Consider the following 18460-nt stretch of genomic DNA (forward strand, 5'->3'; position numbering starts at 1 on the left):
AGGCTCCTTCAGTGGGCTGTTAACGTAAGATTTCAAGCAGAAAGCCTGCAGCTGCTATAAAAGGGGGTTAATTTACTTTGGAGGGGAAATTCCATTCTGTAAGTTGATGTTAACAAGCAGCTCATCTTCCCACTGTCACTCCCCATCTGCCAATGAGCTCAGTCAAAAAAAGCTAACACTCCAGAATGAGCCAAGTCCCATCTACATGTCTCAGTCACTCCTCTCCCATCTGAGATGCACACGAGCTGGCTTCCTTGCCTCATTTCCCGAGCCATCTGCTGCAAGTCCAGCTCTGAGGGAAGTTCGCTCTTCTGGGTATATTAAGCTCTGGATAGCTAGTTGAAGACTTGGGATGTCTCACATGCAGAATACAGCAGCTCTGTGCTGCTGTCTGGACTTTTTGCAAGGTTATTTGCAAGAAAACAAGACAAGATGAAAGAGAAATGTAAGTTGGATAAGTATTTTGGTCCATCATGAGTGTCCCTGAGAATAGTAGAAAAGATAAGAAGAAAATTCATCCATGTCACCCTGAAGAACCCCAATCAATGTATACAGCTGTTGTGGAATGGAGCAATGCAAACTTCTCTAAGGGAATTTAAAATGACCAGTTTTGCCCAAAGGTCCACAAGCCAAGGCCAGCAGGCAGAGCATGGGATTGAGGTGGGAAAAATGTCAAAATGTTTGGACACCAAGTGAGGCAAAACTTGGCAGTTTCCACTAAGTTTCATTCTAAATTCAAAGCAGATGCCTCAAAGTAAAATTGAGGGTGTAAACTCCACATATCTCAATACTGCCAGTTTTGCAGAACTCCACTGAAGATTTCTGTTTGTGCACGGCCTTCAAATGCACCTACTCAAGCCTAAGTATGCCCTTCCTCTTTCCCCGAATTGTATATTCAAAGCCTTAAACTACCCATCTTGTGTTGGTAAACCAGTTCTGCACCCTGCTGGTCTATGCATGCTCTTCCCTCCCTCCCGCTCCCATTGTAAAACCAGCTATTATGTGACTGGACAACTGGAAAGTCTGACAAGTTCACATGAAGAAGCAGAAGGAATTCCTTGTGCAATTACCAGTGAATCTCATCCATTCTATTGTACCCAAAAATGTTACGCATGTAGCAAACAGGCCAACCCCAGAGCAGGGACAATTAGTTCAAACTAGTTTCAGAGTACCAGCCGTGTTAGTCTGTATTCGCAAAAAGAAAGTACTCCTTTTCTTAGTTCAAACTAATATTTTTACTTGAACTGGATCTGAACTTGAACCATACATTTTGTACTACATACTGAGCCTGAACTGGAACAGAACAGGAAAAAAAAGGGTATTACTGGTTAGAATAAAGGTTCAGCATTTTTTAAGCTGAATATTTAAAACAAAAAAAACCCAAAAAATCCCACACACTACTGTTGTTTTATAATGAAAATAAGATCACATAGGCATGTGATTGCTATCAGCAAGGCCTGCCTCTGTAGAATGAAAAAAAAGGTATTCGCCTTCTCATAACTGTTATGTGGTGTTCACGTCCTTTCCAATCAGCTGTGCGTGCGCGCATGTGCACGGCAGCCAGAAGATTTTTCCCCTAGCAGCATCCGTCGGGTCGGTCCGGACGCCCCCCGGAGTCGCGCCTTCATGGTGCTCAATATAGATCCCTGCCGACCCGCCACCACTTCAGTTCCTTCTTGCCGTCTACTCCTACAGAGGGGAAGGAGGGTGGGTATTGGAATGGACATGAACAACACATCTCGAAGAACAAGTTATGAGAAGGCGAGTAACCGTTTTTTCTTCAAGTGCTTGTTCGTGTCTATTCCAATCAGGTGACTCTCAAGCCCAAGCTCAGGAGGTGGGGTCAGAGTCTTCCACTGATTGGAGCACTGCTCGTCCGAAGGCTGCATCATCTCTGGCCTGCTGGGTAATCGCATAGTGCGGGGCGAAAGTATGGATGGAGGACCACGTCACCGCCTTGCAGATTTCCTTAGCCAGGAAAGCTGTTGATGAAGCCTGCGCCATGGTGGAGTGTGCAGTGATTGGAAGTGCAGGAACACCTGCCACGTTGTAGCACTCACAAATACAGGACGCTATCCATGACGAGATACGGTGTGACAACACAGGGAGACCTTTCATTCTGTCCACCAATGACATGAATAACTGGACTGATTTTCTGAATGGTTTCGTTCTCTCGATGTAAAAGGCTAGTGCCCTGCGGACATCCAGAGAGTGGAGCCTCTGCTTCCTGCTGCTGGAATGCGGTTTAGAATAGAAGACTGGGAGAAAGATGTCCTGGTTGATGTGAAACTGCAACACGACCTTTGGGAGGAAAGCAGGTTGATGTCTGAGCTGAACTTTGTCCTTATAGAACACAGTATAGGGAGGGTCTGATGTTAGGGCCCTGAGCTCAGACACCCTCCTGGCTGAGAGGTTTGCAGAATGCTACCTTGTAAGAGAGGTAGAGCAGGGATCATGTCGCTAATAGCTCAAAAGGGGGGTCCCATGAGCCTAGAAAGGACCATGTTGAGGTCCCAAGCAGGAACAGGCTGATGGATGTGAGGGTATAGCCTGTCGAGCCCTTTTAAGAAACAGCTGACCATAGAGTTAGCAAACACAGAGCGGCCCTCCGCGCCCGGGTGGAAGGCCGAAATGGCGACTAAGTGTACTCTTATTGAGGACAACGAAAGCCCATGCTGCTTCAGGTGGAGGAGATAGTTCAGAATAAATGGCAGAGGCTAGCGTTGGGGACAAATGGCGCTGCGCCAACCAGACTGAAAATCTCTTCCACTTGGCAAGGTATATGGCTCTCGTAGAGGGTTTTCTTCTGCCAAGGAGAACCTGTCTAACCTGGTCTGAACAGGAAAGCGCCATCGGGTTCAGCCATGGAGCTTCCATGCCATGAAGTGAAGCAACTCCCTGTTCGGATGTTCAAGATGACCATGATCTTGTGCCAGAAGGTCCGGGAAGAGCGGCAGGGTAATTGGGACTTCCATGTCTAGGAGAGATGTGAACCAGTGCTGATGGGGCCAGGCTGCTACTATCAATATGACTGTTCTCTCCGGATCTTGAGAAGTACCTTGTGAACGAGCAGTATGGGCGGAAAGGCATATAGAAGACAACCTCCCCATGGGAGGAGGAACACATCTACGCTGGAGCCTGGGCTGTGACTGTGGAAGGAGCAGAACTGCTAGCACTTTCTGTTGTGTCATGTGGTGAACAGGTCCATCTGGGGAAAGCCCCACCTCTGGACGATTGAAACCACCACATCCGGGAGAAGATACCACTTGTGGCTGTGAAACGACCTGCTGAGGTGGTCCACCAGCTCGTTCTGTACCCTGACGCTTGCAGGTGTATAGAATGCTCTCCACAGAAGTCCCACAGCATGAGGGCTTCCTGGCACAGGGGAGAGAAGTCTACACCCCCGTTTGTTTAAGTAGAGCATTGCTGTTGTATTGTCCATCATGACTGAGACTGCTGTCAGTGCTGAGATCAACAGAGAGTCATTGGTGCTGAGGCCTGTGCTGACAATGGTGCCGCAGCCGATGGCGCTGGCGTGTGGGTAGGCGCCGAGGCTGGCTGCGTGGTTGATGGCGGTACTAATGTGGCTGAGGTCACCGAAGATGCTGCAGAGCAGTCCCCTGGGATCCCTCCCTCGCTTTCATGAAAGGCCCATGGGGTCCAGAATGGCCACTGTGGTGGATTCTGCCACTGAGGTGGCCACGCCTGGAGCTCACACCTTGACCTCGATCATCGGCTCCTACTCCTTCAAGAGCAGTAGGAGTCAGACTCTGACTCCGAGGTCTCCAAGACTGAAGACCACGGAGGAGCTGAGCTTCGGTGCATCGAGTGTCAAGAGTTTGGGGAGCAACTAAGCTCTCTGTCCGAGTGGGCCGGTGCCGAAAGACGTGGAGAGGGCGAATGCCTGGACGTCACTGCCGGCTTCCCCTCTGACAGCGGCTGGGGTGGGACCGCCAGCACCGGAGGTTCCTCCCTCTTAGGGGGCGCCATAAGGTACAGCAGATCCCAAGCAGCTTCAAAAGCTTCCAGCATCGAAAGAAGTGGCAGCTGCTGGCCCGGAGGGACCGGTGAACGTGGGGGCCCGGGACCCAACTGCTTCGCCTGGGCAGGAGTCAACGTGACCTTAACGGGGGATCTCGAGCTGTGGCCTGCCTGGGGTCTCACTTCCTTAGATTTAGCCAGGGGTGACCGACTGCCCAGCTTCTTTTTCTTCCGAGGCAATGGCGAGTGAGAGCGGTGCCTGCTCTGTGCTAGGCCTTGGAAGGTGCCGCGCCGGTGCTGAGCGTCCGAGGACGAGTCCTTTCTCGGCACTGAACTTGGTGACAGCGCCGGGGCACTTCGCGTCGACGAGCAAGTGCTAGGAGCCAGATCCCCTCAACCTGGGTCCGAATGGGGGCATAGAGCTGCCTCCATGAGCGTCACTTTAAGTCGCTGCTGCCTCTACTTACGAGGCGTGTGGATCACTTTTTGGCATGCGCTTCATGTAGATCACATCGTTGTTAAACCCCAGGGACCGAGGCATACCATGGCTCTGGGGAGTCGGAAGGGGGGGAAGAAACCCCCAACAACTCTAATTACTAACTACTAAATACTAAGAGAAGCTAACTATGTACAAACAGCTGGAGTTGAATGCGCTTGCTAAAGCAAGGGCTCCGGGAAGTTCCAGCCTACCGTCAGCGTAAAGAGGAACGGAGGGGGTGGCGGGTCGGCAGGGCTTTATATTGAGCCCCATGAAGGCACGACTCCAGCGGATGCCCGGACTGACCCGATGGATGCTGCTATGGGAAAAATCTTCCGGCTCCCGTGCATGTGCGCACACCTGATTGGAACCAACATGAACAAGCACTCAAAGAAGAAGAGAAGGAGGCCAGCCCATGGATAGGGAGAGGGTAAGCTTAGGAGCTGCCTGCACACCACATGAGGCAGCCAGAGGGCACAGAGGTTGAACCGTCATCTCTGGGTATATCCACACAGCAATGAAAAACCCACAGCAGGTCCCAGAGCCCAAGTCAGTTGGCTCAGGGGGCTCGGCCTGCAGAGCTAAAAATGTAGACTTTGGGTCCAGGCTGGAGCCTGGGCTCTGAAACCAGAGGTGGTGGGATGTTCCAGTGGAGCCTGCATGTCTACATGGCTATTTTTAGCCTCGCAAGCCTGAGCCAGCTGACCTGGGCTCTGAAACTTTGTGCTTTAGGTCTTTTATTGCTGGATAGAAGAACCCCCTGAGGCTCCCCCCGGGGGAGAGAATGCTCCCTGGTCCCAGAATACCACTCCAAGCCCAAGGTAATGGCTCCCCAACCCTTCTCCCCCTTAGGACAGGCCCTCCTCCCACCCATCCCCAGCAGTTTCTCCCTCCAGATGCTCCACTTGAGGCATGGCCCATTCCCCAAACTCACATTTATCCATTCACTGCAAACGTCCAATATGAAAGAGCAAATACTGGAAGAGGTTTAGTTCACTCAAATAAATACCTAATCGGAAAATAATCATGTTTATTTGACAACAGAAAAATATTAGGAAAACTCATGTAAAGTTAAAGATAAAAACAAACAAATGGCCAAAAATCAAAATAATTTCAACTGTAAGTTTCAACTCTCTCTCTTTTTTAAATTTACTTCCAATAAGACTGAAATATGATTTGAACCAGTTCAAACCGGTAACTGAATTGGTTTTTTGGGTGGCTTGAATTGAAATTAAACCCAAATACACAGAATGCAACTGAACTCAAACCTGAATTGAACCAAAGTAATTACCAGTTCGATTCCCTGCCCCAGAGACAGCACATTTAGGAAACCGGGCATCTGCTAAGGGGGAGCACAAAGTTTGTGACTACCACAAGTTTTAAGAGCCCTCTGGTGGAAATATATTCCCCTACTTCTCACTTAGTTCTACAACATCTGGAAATCAGTGGGATAGGCCTTTACATGAAAGCTCTATTTGATTAAAATATATGGCTTGCCTAATTGCAAAGCCCAAGCTTGGGAGGATTTTCCTATTATGATAAATGGCAGAATGTCTGCACTGGTGTTTTACTGCACAGCGATATATCACAGAGTACTTCTTCCTGAACACAGGGAAAGCTCAGCTTGCAACAGACCAGCCTTCATCCAGCAGTGCAAGTGTTCCACCTTCACTATTTATGTATTTCAAATCTGAATATCAACACACACATCTGCAGTGCTTTAATCTGAAATCCCAGGCTAAGTTTCCCCCCCAGATTTATATTCTTCCCTTCCCACACCTCCAGATGTGGATAAACTATAGCTTGTGAGCCAGCTTCCTTCTCAGCAAACTAGCACTTCCTTGCGACGTACAACCTCACTTAACAAAAAACACACAGGTTCTTTGTGCATAATAAAAGTCTCCAAAAGGCACCTGTTAGTCTTACCTCTAAACTGGGAGCATCAAAGCTTTGCCCAACCAAAGGCTATTTTGACTATTTGCCAGGAGCCTGAAGGCTACATCTATTTTACTTAAACTGGAGCAGGATTGAGCAGGCTGCTCTTATCTTGAATAAAAGTGCAGACTGCTGAAATCACACCTCAGTTCCCCCCACCCCAAAAAAAACATTGCCCGTCACACTACTCAAGCATTTCCAATGTGTAAAAAAAGGCAAAGCCATCATGTCTGTCAGAAACTGATACAACACACAGCATCTGCCCAGATTCAGACTTGAACATGTCTGGGGTTTACTTGTATCCACTGGAGGACAGCATTTGACCTGAATACAACTGGTATTTTTTCTGTTCCCTGTAGGAGCTGGACCTTTATCTGTAAGTTAAAGATGGCCTGTTTCACTTTCAGCTGTGCACTACTTCCTTCGGTTGTTCCCAGTCAATGCAGACTGCATATAAGTGACCGATTCACTCTGTCCCTTCCTGAGTTGCAACCTCAGCCCTCATATTTACTGAAGCCTGCCAATGTTGGATGTGAAGCTGGAAGTTACTTCCTCCATCCTGGCCTGCACTGCCTCAATTTGGAGTTCTCTTGAACTGCGTCCAAGCTTGTCTTCAGAACGTACAGTGCCTGGGACTGCATCCTGGTTTAGGCAACTGCAAAAATAAAGTTTTCATGCTGACACTTCATGCCTTTTGGGGGAGGACTCTGGTGATAAAAGTCTATCTTTTCTCCTTTCAGTCCAACAGAAGTCTAGTTCTGCAACGAATCAGAGGGCGTGTCTGATTTGGAAAATAAACAGTTATTCTCAAACTAGAATACACCAGACCCTCACTAGAACGCAAGGCTCAGGATCCATGCACGGGACCGCGTTATAGCAGGGGCTGCGTTACCATGGATCCCAATTTAAATACTTAAATTTGGGATCCATCACCGCGACGGTGCTATATGCGAATCCGCGCTATAGCAATGCGCGCTCTAGCGAGGGTCTGCTGTATACATTTTTCAGGAATAACCTAACTGTGACCCTTCACATAGATAAGCAGTTTGGACAGCAACAGGATTCTATAGCAGAAACGCAGAGAACCACTCTTCTAAAGAAAACACAAAAGAGTCCAGATGAAGGCCAAAAAAAAAAAAAAAAAAAGCAAGGAAGAAATCCGGTACAGGACTTATATGGTTCTTGTGCTGGGCAACAGTACTCCGCCAATGGGAAATGACTGCAGAAGAGAGGTACACGTGAGAATGGAGAAAGAAAACTCCCTGACCCCATTGTCCAGGCATGTAACAGTAATGATGAATTGGCCACATCAAGAGTAACCTCAGGCACAGTACAGACAACAGGAATGGGAATTAGTGAGGAGCAAGCGTTTCCATTCCAAACTGCACATGGTTCCCATAGCACAGCACCATAACATTTCAATGTGAGACCTGCCCAGCTATTTGTAGCTGCCAGAGCGGGTAAATTTGGATGCATTACATTAGCTGTTCCTTTGCACCCGCTTCCTCCACCGAGTTAGTCATTGGTGGAAAGTACACAATTTGTGACAAGGAGACCAAATTGGTTTCAAGCTATGACTCTCGGTAGAATTCCCTTTTGAGGCATCAAAAACTTCTCTGCCATCAAATCACAAGACAGAGTATTCTGGAGCTAGTGAACACTTAAAAGGTTGCAGTGAAACAAGGACACATCTGCTATTCTTGTTTCAGGCCTCAAGTTGGTCAATACAGTACTAATTTAAATGGAGAGTTAACCAAAACAATTAAATAGCCGAAGTTATTTCAAAACTATACTGGTGAGCCTAAAATATAGTGTCTTGAAAATGTCAGTGAAAAGATCCAATTAAGGACCTGATTAAATTAAAAACATGATTTTACATGTTGAACTTTATGGTAGACTACAAAAAGCCTACCAAGGAAAATATATAGTGCTGTTCCTAGGCATAAGATACCCCTTTAGGTGATGGGATACACAGGGTTTAAAGCATGAAGAGAAAAGTACTCTAGCTGACAACTCCAGCCACCTTAAAGCAAACTGCTTACGCACGATACCCTAGACAGACATACAACTACCTCAGAACTCCTGCACACACAGCATGCTAGCTCTTCAGAAGAGCCTAAATATTTGCTGATTATTCATTTGCACTGGATTCTGACAAAGCTATTTTACATAAATAAAGCTACTATGGCATTTTCAGAGCAAAAAGTCTGAGACCTGAAGCTAACTTGAGTTTCAGAGTTTTCCATTGTTTGTATAGAGGTAGTGCATCATTTCCCTAGTGGCTTTTTTATAGTTACTTACATTGGACGCAGGCCTCTGCTTTAATGCATCACATATGAATTACATGGTCTGCTGTTAAAATGACGACAGAAGCATGAATTTCCTCATTAAAGCTCAGAGAGTGAAAGTCAAACCAAACAAAGCCTAGTAGTGCAGGCCAAGGTGTACTGAGGACAATCACTCTCAACAGGCTATTGTTTTCCTTGGCACGAGCTGTCATGCAGTGCAAGGCCACGGCCACGGCCAAATCCTTGGTCTCCATTTCACAGCTAAGATTGAAAGTATTAGGAAGGCCTAGCGATAATTATTTGTCCCAGTGAGCATAATCAAGGCATAATTACTATAAAGATTTTAAACAGTACGTAATGCACAACTGTCTCCAGATGCATATTTTTGCTTTCCCATCAGTTTCTTCTGTAACATCAACATAGAAAATTCATGCAGGTCTATGGCAAATTTTTGGTGCTTCCAATAGCAACACAGTGCTTCAGTTCTGCAATGTGGATACATGTCCCTTTCCCCCTTCACACCTGGCACAGACAAAGCAATATGAACTGTTCTATTCATTTCAGAGTATGCATTGTCTGCCTTATCACAGGCACTGTGTGTTTTGGAGATTCTCATTGTGGAGCTGAATTGCTGGCCACCACCAGTATTTCCATTAACCGCTACTGCCCATAAAATGTGCCTTTGACAGCAACACTTATGACTATTTAGACAAATTGGACACCCTGCTTTCAAAAGGTTGATCTTTTTCTGCAAAGGCAACGCAATTAAAATGCTGGTGTGAAGAACCAAGAATTAAAGGGAAGGATCAATAGGATTTGTTTTACAACAGTCAGGTACAGTAGCAGCCAAACACTTCTATAAGTACTGTATGTTTGAAGTCTTAGGAAAAATGCAAAGAAAGTTATTATAATCAACAAATGAAATAATCCTACAGAATACAGGATTAATCTCATAGGCCAGGTTGGCTTTAGATAGAGACATTTTTATAATTCAGCCTGATCTTGTAAGGGCAGGCAGGAGCAAAATGAACAAGTCCATCTGTAATTATGTAAGATCTAACTTAAAGGATATTAATCAGGAAAGCATGTAAAAGTAGAAGCTGTGAAAATTCAGCAAGCCCACTTCAAACACAGCATTAAAAGACTGACAAGGAAACCCAAATTCCTACTGAATTTATTCTTTTTGTTAACAACATTACTACCACCAAGAGAAACTTCATATGGTAACAGGATAACCATTGAAAAGTGTACTTGTCTTAATGAATTGTGATTGCAGGGAACCCCAGCGTATACAGCACCTAGTACAATGGGGCCTCTAATCCTGATGGGGGTTTTTGGATGCTATTGCAATACAAACAACAAAGGACATGCCTTGAGTTTGTAAGGCTCTGGGTACATCTACAGAGGGATTACAAAAAAGAAGAAAAGCAAACCTGTAGCTGGCCTGGGTCAGTTGACTCTGCTCACCAGGCTCGGGTTCCAGGGCTGAAGGAAGATAGCTGTACAGACAACTGGGCTTGGGCTGGGGACCCTGTGAGGGTGAAGAATCCCAGAGCTCAGGCTCCAGCCCGAGTTTGACAGTCTAACAGCGATTTCTAGCCCTTCAACCCAAGCCCCATGAGCCTGAGTCAGCTGTGGGTCTTTTATCCCTTCGTAGACATGTCCTCTAATGCTCGTATATTGTAGTACCTGTCTGGTAAGGCTTCCTCCGAGGTTCATGGTACCGGAACCAGTTTTGTTAGTTTGCAGCCATAACATCACCGTGGAGGTCAACTTGTAATGGGCAGTGCGACCACTGGACTTTTCCTGAAGGGGAAGAGGAGAGAAAGAAGATGGAGAGACAAGTTAAAACATAAAACCTAAAAGATGGCAAAGCATGGGGGAGTCACATAGCAGCCACAGGATTGCAAAGCATAGCTGAATGGCCAGACTGAAGCCAATGTTTTATATTTTAAAAATGCTCTCTCTCACACACACACACACACACTTACTTTCCTAAAGGCAAATCTAGTTCAAGCAATTTACTCCCTAATGCCCCATTTTTATTACTTAATTAGTGATGTTTATCTGCAGACCTTTACATTAAAATAGTGCATGGTTACATGCACAGAAAACAGCATATTTTCAGTCTTTCTGGGATCCTTTTGATTACAGCCCTGACTTATCTTCATCCAAATTGCTTACGGGACTTCAAAAATTAACAGAGGAAAGGTTTACACAGCCCCAACACAACACTGCATTGTTCAGCTGAGCACCTGTACGCCTTTATTGTCTGGAATTAACTGGCTTTTGTTTTCATTTAGGAATATCAGCTGCCTCACAGGATGTACCTGAACTTCCACCACATGAATGGAATCCCAGCATCCCTTAATCTTCTTTGATCCGTCTCCAGCTTTCTTAATAAGGATCACACCAGCAAAGCCATGATCCAGATCCCAGAGGTAGACCGAGGAGACTCCACCTTCAAAATACCTGCAGGAAGAGAGCCAATAAAGATCCCAGATAAGCAAGATCCCAGATTCCAGAACGTTTTTTTTAAACTGCTGTTGAGAGCCTAATAGATACCCAAGAACTTCAGTTTACATAATTTTACAGCATTCATTTTAATAAAAATGATGGTACTTTTCTCTTAAGGAAAATAAAAAGCTTACATTGGTTAGTGAGAAATAGCTATTTATGGATGTCTATCCAACTTGAGCAAACAACTCCTCCGATTCCAATTAACTGCAACAGCTGTTACAGAGCAAGCTACAAATCAGCTGAAAGTAAGGGCTGTATTTTATAGTGTAGTTTTTCCTTCTCACTACTGAGTGTGTTTGGGAGTTCTTTATAGTAAAGTCTGCTAATTAAGACAAAAGGGAACCAACAGGTGGCTTTATGCTACAGTCTGAAGTTTGTGTAAAGAAAGCTGACAATTTTGATTTATTGCCATCAGAGTTAGACTGAAACCAAAGTTTTTAGAAACGAAGGGCCAGTCAAACAGTCTACAGAGGACTGTTGGGCCAGCCAGAGTGACCACCATTGATGGTGCCACACCAGGCATGGTGTAGTGAAGTTTCCAGATCTGGCTCAATCCTCTGAATACACAAATCTCTGGGGCGGCCCTGCAGGCTGTGCCTAGTGTCCATGGACAGTGAGTGTATGGTGTGCTGGAATGTTTTTGTCCATCCCAGCAACATGGCTGAAAAGAATGCACCTCTGCTTTTGAATATGATAAGTGATTGAAGGAAGGCCAGATCTCTAGGAGATGACATTTTACACAAAGTCAAACCAGTTTATGTACAGGATTTGGGACTGACCACGCATATAGAATGTGTCTAGCCACTCCAAGTCTGCTTGTAAGAGGTTTCTGACCCATACAGCAACACAGACATGGATTGCATGCAGGAGGCTGGTACTTTGTCTGATGCCCACACTTAACGGCTGATGTAGGCCAATGATCACCGGGGTTCCAAGTCACCTTGGAGCAGCTCAGGTGGAATACCATCAGGTCCCGCAGCACACCCATGCCATAACTTTTGGATGGGTGTTTTACATTTTGAGTGATGAAGGATCAGTGTTTGTCCATGGATCAGCAGCCACGTGCTTTGCCAGGTCTCATAGCTCCAGACAGTCAGTCATCGGAAATGCCTGGTTCAGCACATTTTCATAATGTGGCGTTGTTTTCCTTCTGTCTGGACCTTGTCCACTGATGAAAAGGGAGAGCCATCTGATTTCGTGATGGGAATGTTAGAAGGCTGTTTATGGCTCCACAGGCTGATGCAGATTGTCGTACTTCAAGCTGGCCTCTTCTATCTCCCAGAGAGTTGATGTAGATCCCACGGTCACGTTTTGTCGTGGCCCAGAAAATGTCTTTCAGCCATGTACTTGGACATCTTGCTTGTGTGCTTCTGCCTTTCTCGCTAATATATCAGAGACCTTTTCAGAAAGCCAAGGTTCCTTACATGACCCTCTGAAGCTAACTGTTCCATTGGTGGACATGTAATATAGCAGTATGTATACCACTCCAGGCAGGCACTTTTCATGTTGTCCGAGAAGGTACTGAGGGCCACTGGCTAGGTTTAAATATTAATCCACCTGGCATCCTGCTTGGGAGCAGGTATAAACCAGGGAATAAACCCAGAAACATTGAATTCCTTTTTTTTAGTGGCCAAAAAGTACATTCTTGCAAAACTGTGAGAACTATGAACTCTGTAAAACCCCACACCTGCTCTCCTGCTGATCTAACTGCTTTACACCTTTTGTACCACATTATACATGTGGTGGATGAAACATCTACTGTAAAGTAAACAGATATAGTAGGGATTGGGGAGCATACGGTTTACTTTTTGCTTTTAGCAGACTGCTAGACTGTAATCCTATAGCATTTTAGCACAATTACTACAATTCCTTCAACCCAACTTAGCAAGTGTCAACAGTGAATCTCAAGCTCTCCTTATGCAAGAGATGTAAAGCATGAATATTCTCCCACAGCATGCAGAAAACTGAGATTTTAGTAATTTAACTACTACGCAAAGAATTTCAGTCCCTGCTTCTCTTAACTTTGTACTTATAGGTTTTTCCATGACTCACACAGCTATAAGAGTTCAACACTCATATCATAAGGCTTAAGATTTGTCACACCATTTAATAGCATGATTTTAATTTGGCTTTTGTTTCTGCTTTACTGTTTAACTAGTCTCTCATACTGCTAGCTATTAGTCATGACAGGACCTAATGTGTATACTACCAAGCTGACTGTTCATAATAGTGTGGTTCTAATGCACTGTCTGCTGTTCACTCAGTCTGGTGCAAGTATAGGAAGCTGAAAAAGCCAAGAGACAAGTGCTCATATAGCTATTGACATCTAGTTCATTTTATGAGTGCTCTTTATTCATATGCTCACCATGTACATTTATGGGTGTACACAATATCAGAGAATCCATGTTTTGAGGAATGCAAGAGCAGATCATGCAAGCATCTGAGAAGGCTGCTTGAGCGGTAGCCCCCACATTGGAATAGAGGCTCATAGCCAAGGGAAGGAAAAAGTCATCCAGGTTAAACAGTTTTGCAGCCCTAACTTTAACTGCCTTTTGAGGAGCATGTTCATTTAAATTTACAAGTGATTTCATGTTTCCCTTCAGCAAGAAAGGAAAACCCCACTCCATTATTGACAAAAATCTTTTTATTAACTGCATTCAAAGTTTGATTCCATGTGCTGTTCATTTTAGATCTCCGGATATATTACAGACAGTTCCAGAAGTAAAATGTGTCCTCCCCACCCAGTGCCCACAGAATAGTGTGAACAGATAGAAAGATTATTGTAAAGGAATATGGCCTACTCTGCTCAAATATTCTCTCTGCATCTGTAGGACACAAATCAAAGCTTAAAAAAACCCACACACACACACACAAAGAGACCCCTGTGCTGCCCAAATTCTTCCTTATGGCACATATCTACCATCATACCAAAGAATGCTGAAGACTGGGAGACAGGTATAAACAGTTAATTCAATACCACAGCAGTTAGTGTCCAGTGAGGGACCTTCACTATGGATCAGCAAGCTCAGATTTGGCATTTAGTAACAAAGAAGCATATAGTACTGTCTTATGAAGTATTGTTATCCAGAGACATTACCCCTATTAAAAAGGGAACACCTTTCAACTGAGCAGACATGCGAAGCCAGAATTCTGTTGGGTTACAAAAAAAACCCTCACACTCTCCTGAAGCATCTGGGAATGGATTGTAACTTCTGCATTGATCAGTGTGCCTTGCAGTTCCTCAGAAACCTGAAGTTCCAGCCTGACCGATGCGTCCTTGGAGAAGAGAGCAGAAAGGCTTAAAGGCTAGAGAATAGAACCTACATCTGCCTCCATAGCAAGTGTGCTAAAAATCATTGAGGGTGAACTGACAGTCAGTGAGATTACTTAAGGGTATACAGACAGTTTCCCCATTATACATTTTATGAGCTTGCTATGAGCCCGAAACATTAATTAAGAGAAGGACTACAACAAGGTTTTTTGGAAATTTATTCTTACCTACTGTACTTTGATCTCAATGACATGAAACAGGAAAAAATAATTTTTATGTGGCTCACATTTATGAGATTTTACATAAAGGCTTTTGTGGGTATTTTAAGAATGTGCTAAAATGTTGTTTGAAACCACATAAAACCATCTGAAGAACCTCCCGCCAGAACTAACAGCACACACATGGAAACACTTTAACTAGTCTTTGTATATTTAATGAATCAAATATAGTATTAATATTGTTTTAAATACTAACATGCTATTTCAATAAAGTTAACTTTGCCACAGCCAGCTTCAGTATCTTGAGACCCAAACGATAATGCAATCAATTGAATGCAGTCGTGTTTAAGGGATAAATGTTAGCTGTGTGCTTCACCAATATTTGATTATTCCAAAAATTCACTGGTTTTCCTGAGAAGAAAGTGTATATCACTGATCAGAAGCACTAGATTTCAGCCCAAGTCACATGGAGACTAAATTTTAGGTTTCAGGTTCTATTCCTCCCTAATCCGTTTTTATAACCCATACTGATGTGGGACATGTCTGATAAATACAGAAACCCAGAACAACATGCTTAGAGAACATTTCTTTAAGCTTACTTTCTCCAGGAAAAATAAAGATGATGCTACAGGTTAATTGGCTACTACGTAACAGAAAATTGGACAGAGACTGGCAGGATTTGAAATCTATATTTGTAAGCATGGATTTGCTGCACAAAGACTGGACTAAATCCAAGAAAGCTTTGTCAGCCACAGATAAGACAGAGGAACTTAATAAAAAACTAAGCAGAAAGGTAGGCAACTGACTTGGAAAATTCTGCTGTATGACATAAACTGATGCCTTCTATAACGAAGAAAGGAAATGCATGAGTGAACCGGAAAGCAGGACCAGGTCAAGGGAACTAAACACAGTGAAGAACTGGAATCTACCAAGGGGCTCCTAGAACTGCTAGAACCTTCTTCTTTGAGGTGACAGTCTACATGAATCACTACTCTTGATGTATGCCCCTCTGAGCTTTCTAGATTGTTGTACCTGTAACTGCAGTGTTGGGCAGATTATTGTACATCTTCCTCAGAAGCATCTGGTTGCTACTCACTGTCAGAGAGAGGATACTGATTAGATGAACTACAGGTCCGATTCAATATGGCAATTCCTATGTTTCCGTGCAACTTCTGGTGCTTTGCAAGGCTTCCCAAATGTGAATACATTTTTCCAAAGCTAATAAGAATAGCTAGGAACTCAAGACTTCTTCAGTTTAAGGACTGGATATCTCCGGATTATTCTTTGGCTTGGAGGAGGGGGCAAGATTTTGCAGTAAGAGACTACTTAAAAAAAAAAAAGCATGTTGGTTGTACTAGCCAGCCATCGCCTTTATTAGAAATCAGAAGGCCGCACTGCTGGTTGACACACTCCTATATTATGGAGGCTTTAAGGGGTAACCAACCTTCAATAAAGAATGCTGAAACTGTTTCAGAGACTTAAAGTTCTGTTTCAGGAAATATTTACTGTGCACAAGAGGTAGATCCCTGGAGTTACTGAAAAGGCACTAGATCCAATATATCAATAACTCTCGCCATCTAAAGTTCAGAGTAGCATGCCATTTTTCATTGGAACCCCTTTATAGTTTGAATGTCGTGGTCAGGTACACAGATTTTATGTCCATTACTCTTCAACCACAGAATTCCTGGAAAAAAAGTCTTTTTACACAAAAAATGTCACACTTAAAAAAAAAATTACTTTTTTTTTTTAAAATGACCTACTTTATGAATGTGAGAATAAAAAAATATTTAAGTTGAGAAATCCAAAGCTTTATGAAGTGTTTGAAGTTTGTGTGGGTGGACACATAGGATGGAAACTTGTTTAAGGAACTCTAGAGAGTAAAAGCTTGGCAGAACAAAGCTATAACTTCAAGAGAGTTAGGTTGGGGAGGAAGTTTCCCTTCTCCCCAATAACACACCCTAAAAAAAAAGGGGACAGATTGATCACTTTCTTTTACCATTAAAGACCAGATTATTAATGATGTTGTTTGGTGGCATTGGAAAGCTCTTTCACAACACTTGGTATGAATTTTGGACTAGGCACTGGTAAAGTGAGTTTCCATCACACTGCAATGAAAACAAGCTATAGCTCTCAATTTCACTAGAACCAAGTCACATCCATAAAAACACTTGGGCATTTTCCAGTGGGTAATCTAGTGCCAAAGACAGCGGGTGGGTTTTTGTATCTGGCTCACGACTTTTGCAGCACAACATTAAGCCACAAAACCCAATGCCAAGTACCAATACCATTTGTTTATGAAAACCATTTTAAAATGTTAAGTGGTGCTTTAGACTGGATTTGGTAAAGTGACACTGTTCACTTTGATTTTTTCTAGATATTTATATAGATGCTTCTTGCAATTGCAGAGTGTAACAGGAACAGCTGGTCAGCACCTAGAAGTGAGTCTAAGTCTCTTGATATAGATAGAGGAAAGAGTCCTATTGTCTCCCAAAAATGCTTTTGAGCATTCATCTACAAGCATTAAAATCACCACCAAAAGGGCTGCTGTTTTCTGGCAGTTCTAATGGGTGACTGAATACCACAGGGAGGAGCCTATTTGAAGGCAGAAGTTTAACTGGCTGGTAGGACACATGACAGCACAATTTTCATCATGTACCTCCCCCACCCAAAACCAAATGTTCACTTGCATTTTTGCTTTTTAAGTATAAAGAAAATGGCCAGTTTCAGCAAGTCCATTATTCAAACTGACTACATATTACTAGCTCATGGATGGAAAAAGATTTTAAGGCTACAGAAAGAGCTCAGTTTTGTCATCAGGTAATTTCACCGTTGACCTTCTCACGATCCCAGATTTACGGCAGCAAGAAAATACAGAATACTGTTCAACAATAAAACAAAAGGCATGAGAATGCACAGGACAGTTTGAGATGGGAAAAATGAGCAGGATATAATGCTTTTTACTGGCTCAATTAGAGACGATTCAAAATTCTTTTATTCCTTTCCCCTCATCTCACACACAATCAGGAACGTGGCCATATGAAGTTCTTTAAGGACGTTCCCTGAATACAAGAAAAAATAAGATGTGTGTGTCCTCAGTCCAGATTAATGAACACGTCCCAAAATATGCCTGCGGATTCTGTACAGGTATTTTACAGAAATTATTTCCAGCACACACAGGTGCAACAGTCCTATGAGCAAGCATACCAATAAAATTAGGTATGTGTAACTTCAATGCCAGTTACACTTAACTGCACATCTGGACTGCGGCTGGATGACAAACTGCAAGGAGAGCTATGAAGACTAATAACGCTGCATGTTAGGACAACAGTGTTCAAAACAATGGAGCAGCTAAAAGTCAGAAGTGGCTTAGAATCCTGACGTTTGTGGCTTTCAATACACTACCATTGTCAAAAGTGACATTCCCCATTTAAAAGAGGCAAAGAGTCCTGGGGCACCTTATAAACTAACAGACGTATCAGAGCATAAGCTTTCGTGAATACCCACTTCGTCGGATGCATGTAGTGGAATTTTCCCAAACATTCAACTGTACTTAGTGATTGAAATGTCATGACCAAAACCTCTTTGAGAAGTCACCAGCAAACTACCATTAGCCTCCAACACAAAAGACTAAGTCACCTTGTAACACCATGGTCTATCTCCAGTTACAGAAAAAGCTCATTAAACCACAGGTGGCAGAGACCTGCTTGCAAGCCTTTCACCTATACTCAGTGTGACCAACAGCAGGCCATTCTGTAGAGAGCCCGCTGCA

General features: G+C 43.8%; 2 protein-coding genes across 4 annotated transcripts in view; one reads left to right on the plus strand and one right to left on the minus strand.

Annotated features, from left to right (window-relative positions):
- SLC66A1 (solute carrier family 66 member 1) overlaps nt 1–11048 on the plus strand; it is a 44953-nt gene extending 33905 nt beyond the window's left edge. The window contains exon 10 of the mRNA XM_073316781.2: nt 10986–11048. The gene's annotated coding sequence lies outside the window, so the exon portion shown is untranslated. The remainder of the gene's footprint in view (nt 1–10985) is intronic.
- Nucleotides 1–18460, minus strand: part of CAPZB (capping actin protein of muscle Z-line subunit beta) — a 109380-nt gene that overhangs the window by 7831 nt on the left and 83089 nt on the right. For all 3 annotated transcript variants that reach the window (XM_073316784.2, XM_073316785.1, XM_073316782.1), the window contains 2 exons: nt 11013–11154; nt 10372–10488 (listed from right to left, as the gene is read on the minus strand). In XM_073316784.2, the coding sequence (XP_073172885.1) occupies nt 10372–10488; nt 11013–11154 (259 nt within the window). The remainder of the gene's footprint in view (nt 1–10371; nt 10489–11012; nt 11155–18460) is intronic.

The sequence above is a fragment of the Lepidochelys kempii genome, chromosome 18, assembly GCF_965140285.1.
Source record: "Lepidochelys kempii isolate rLepKem1 chromosome 18, rLepKem1.hap1, whole genome shotgun sequence".
Taxonomy (NCBI): domain Eukaryota; kingdom Metazoa; phylum Chordata; order Testudines; family Cheloniidae; genus Lepidochelys; species Lepidochelys kempii.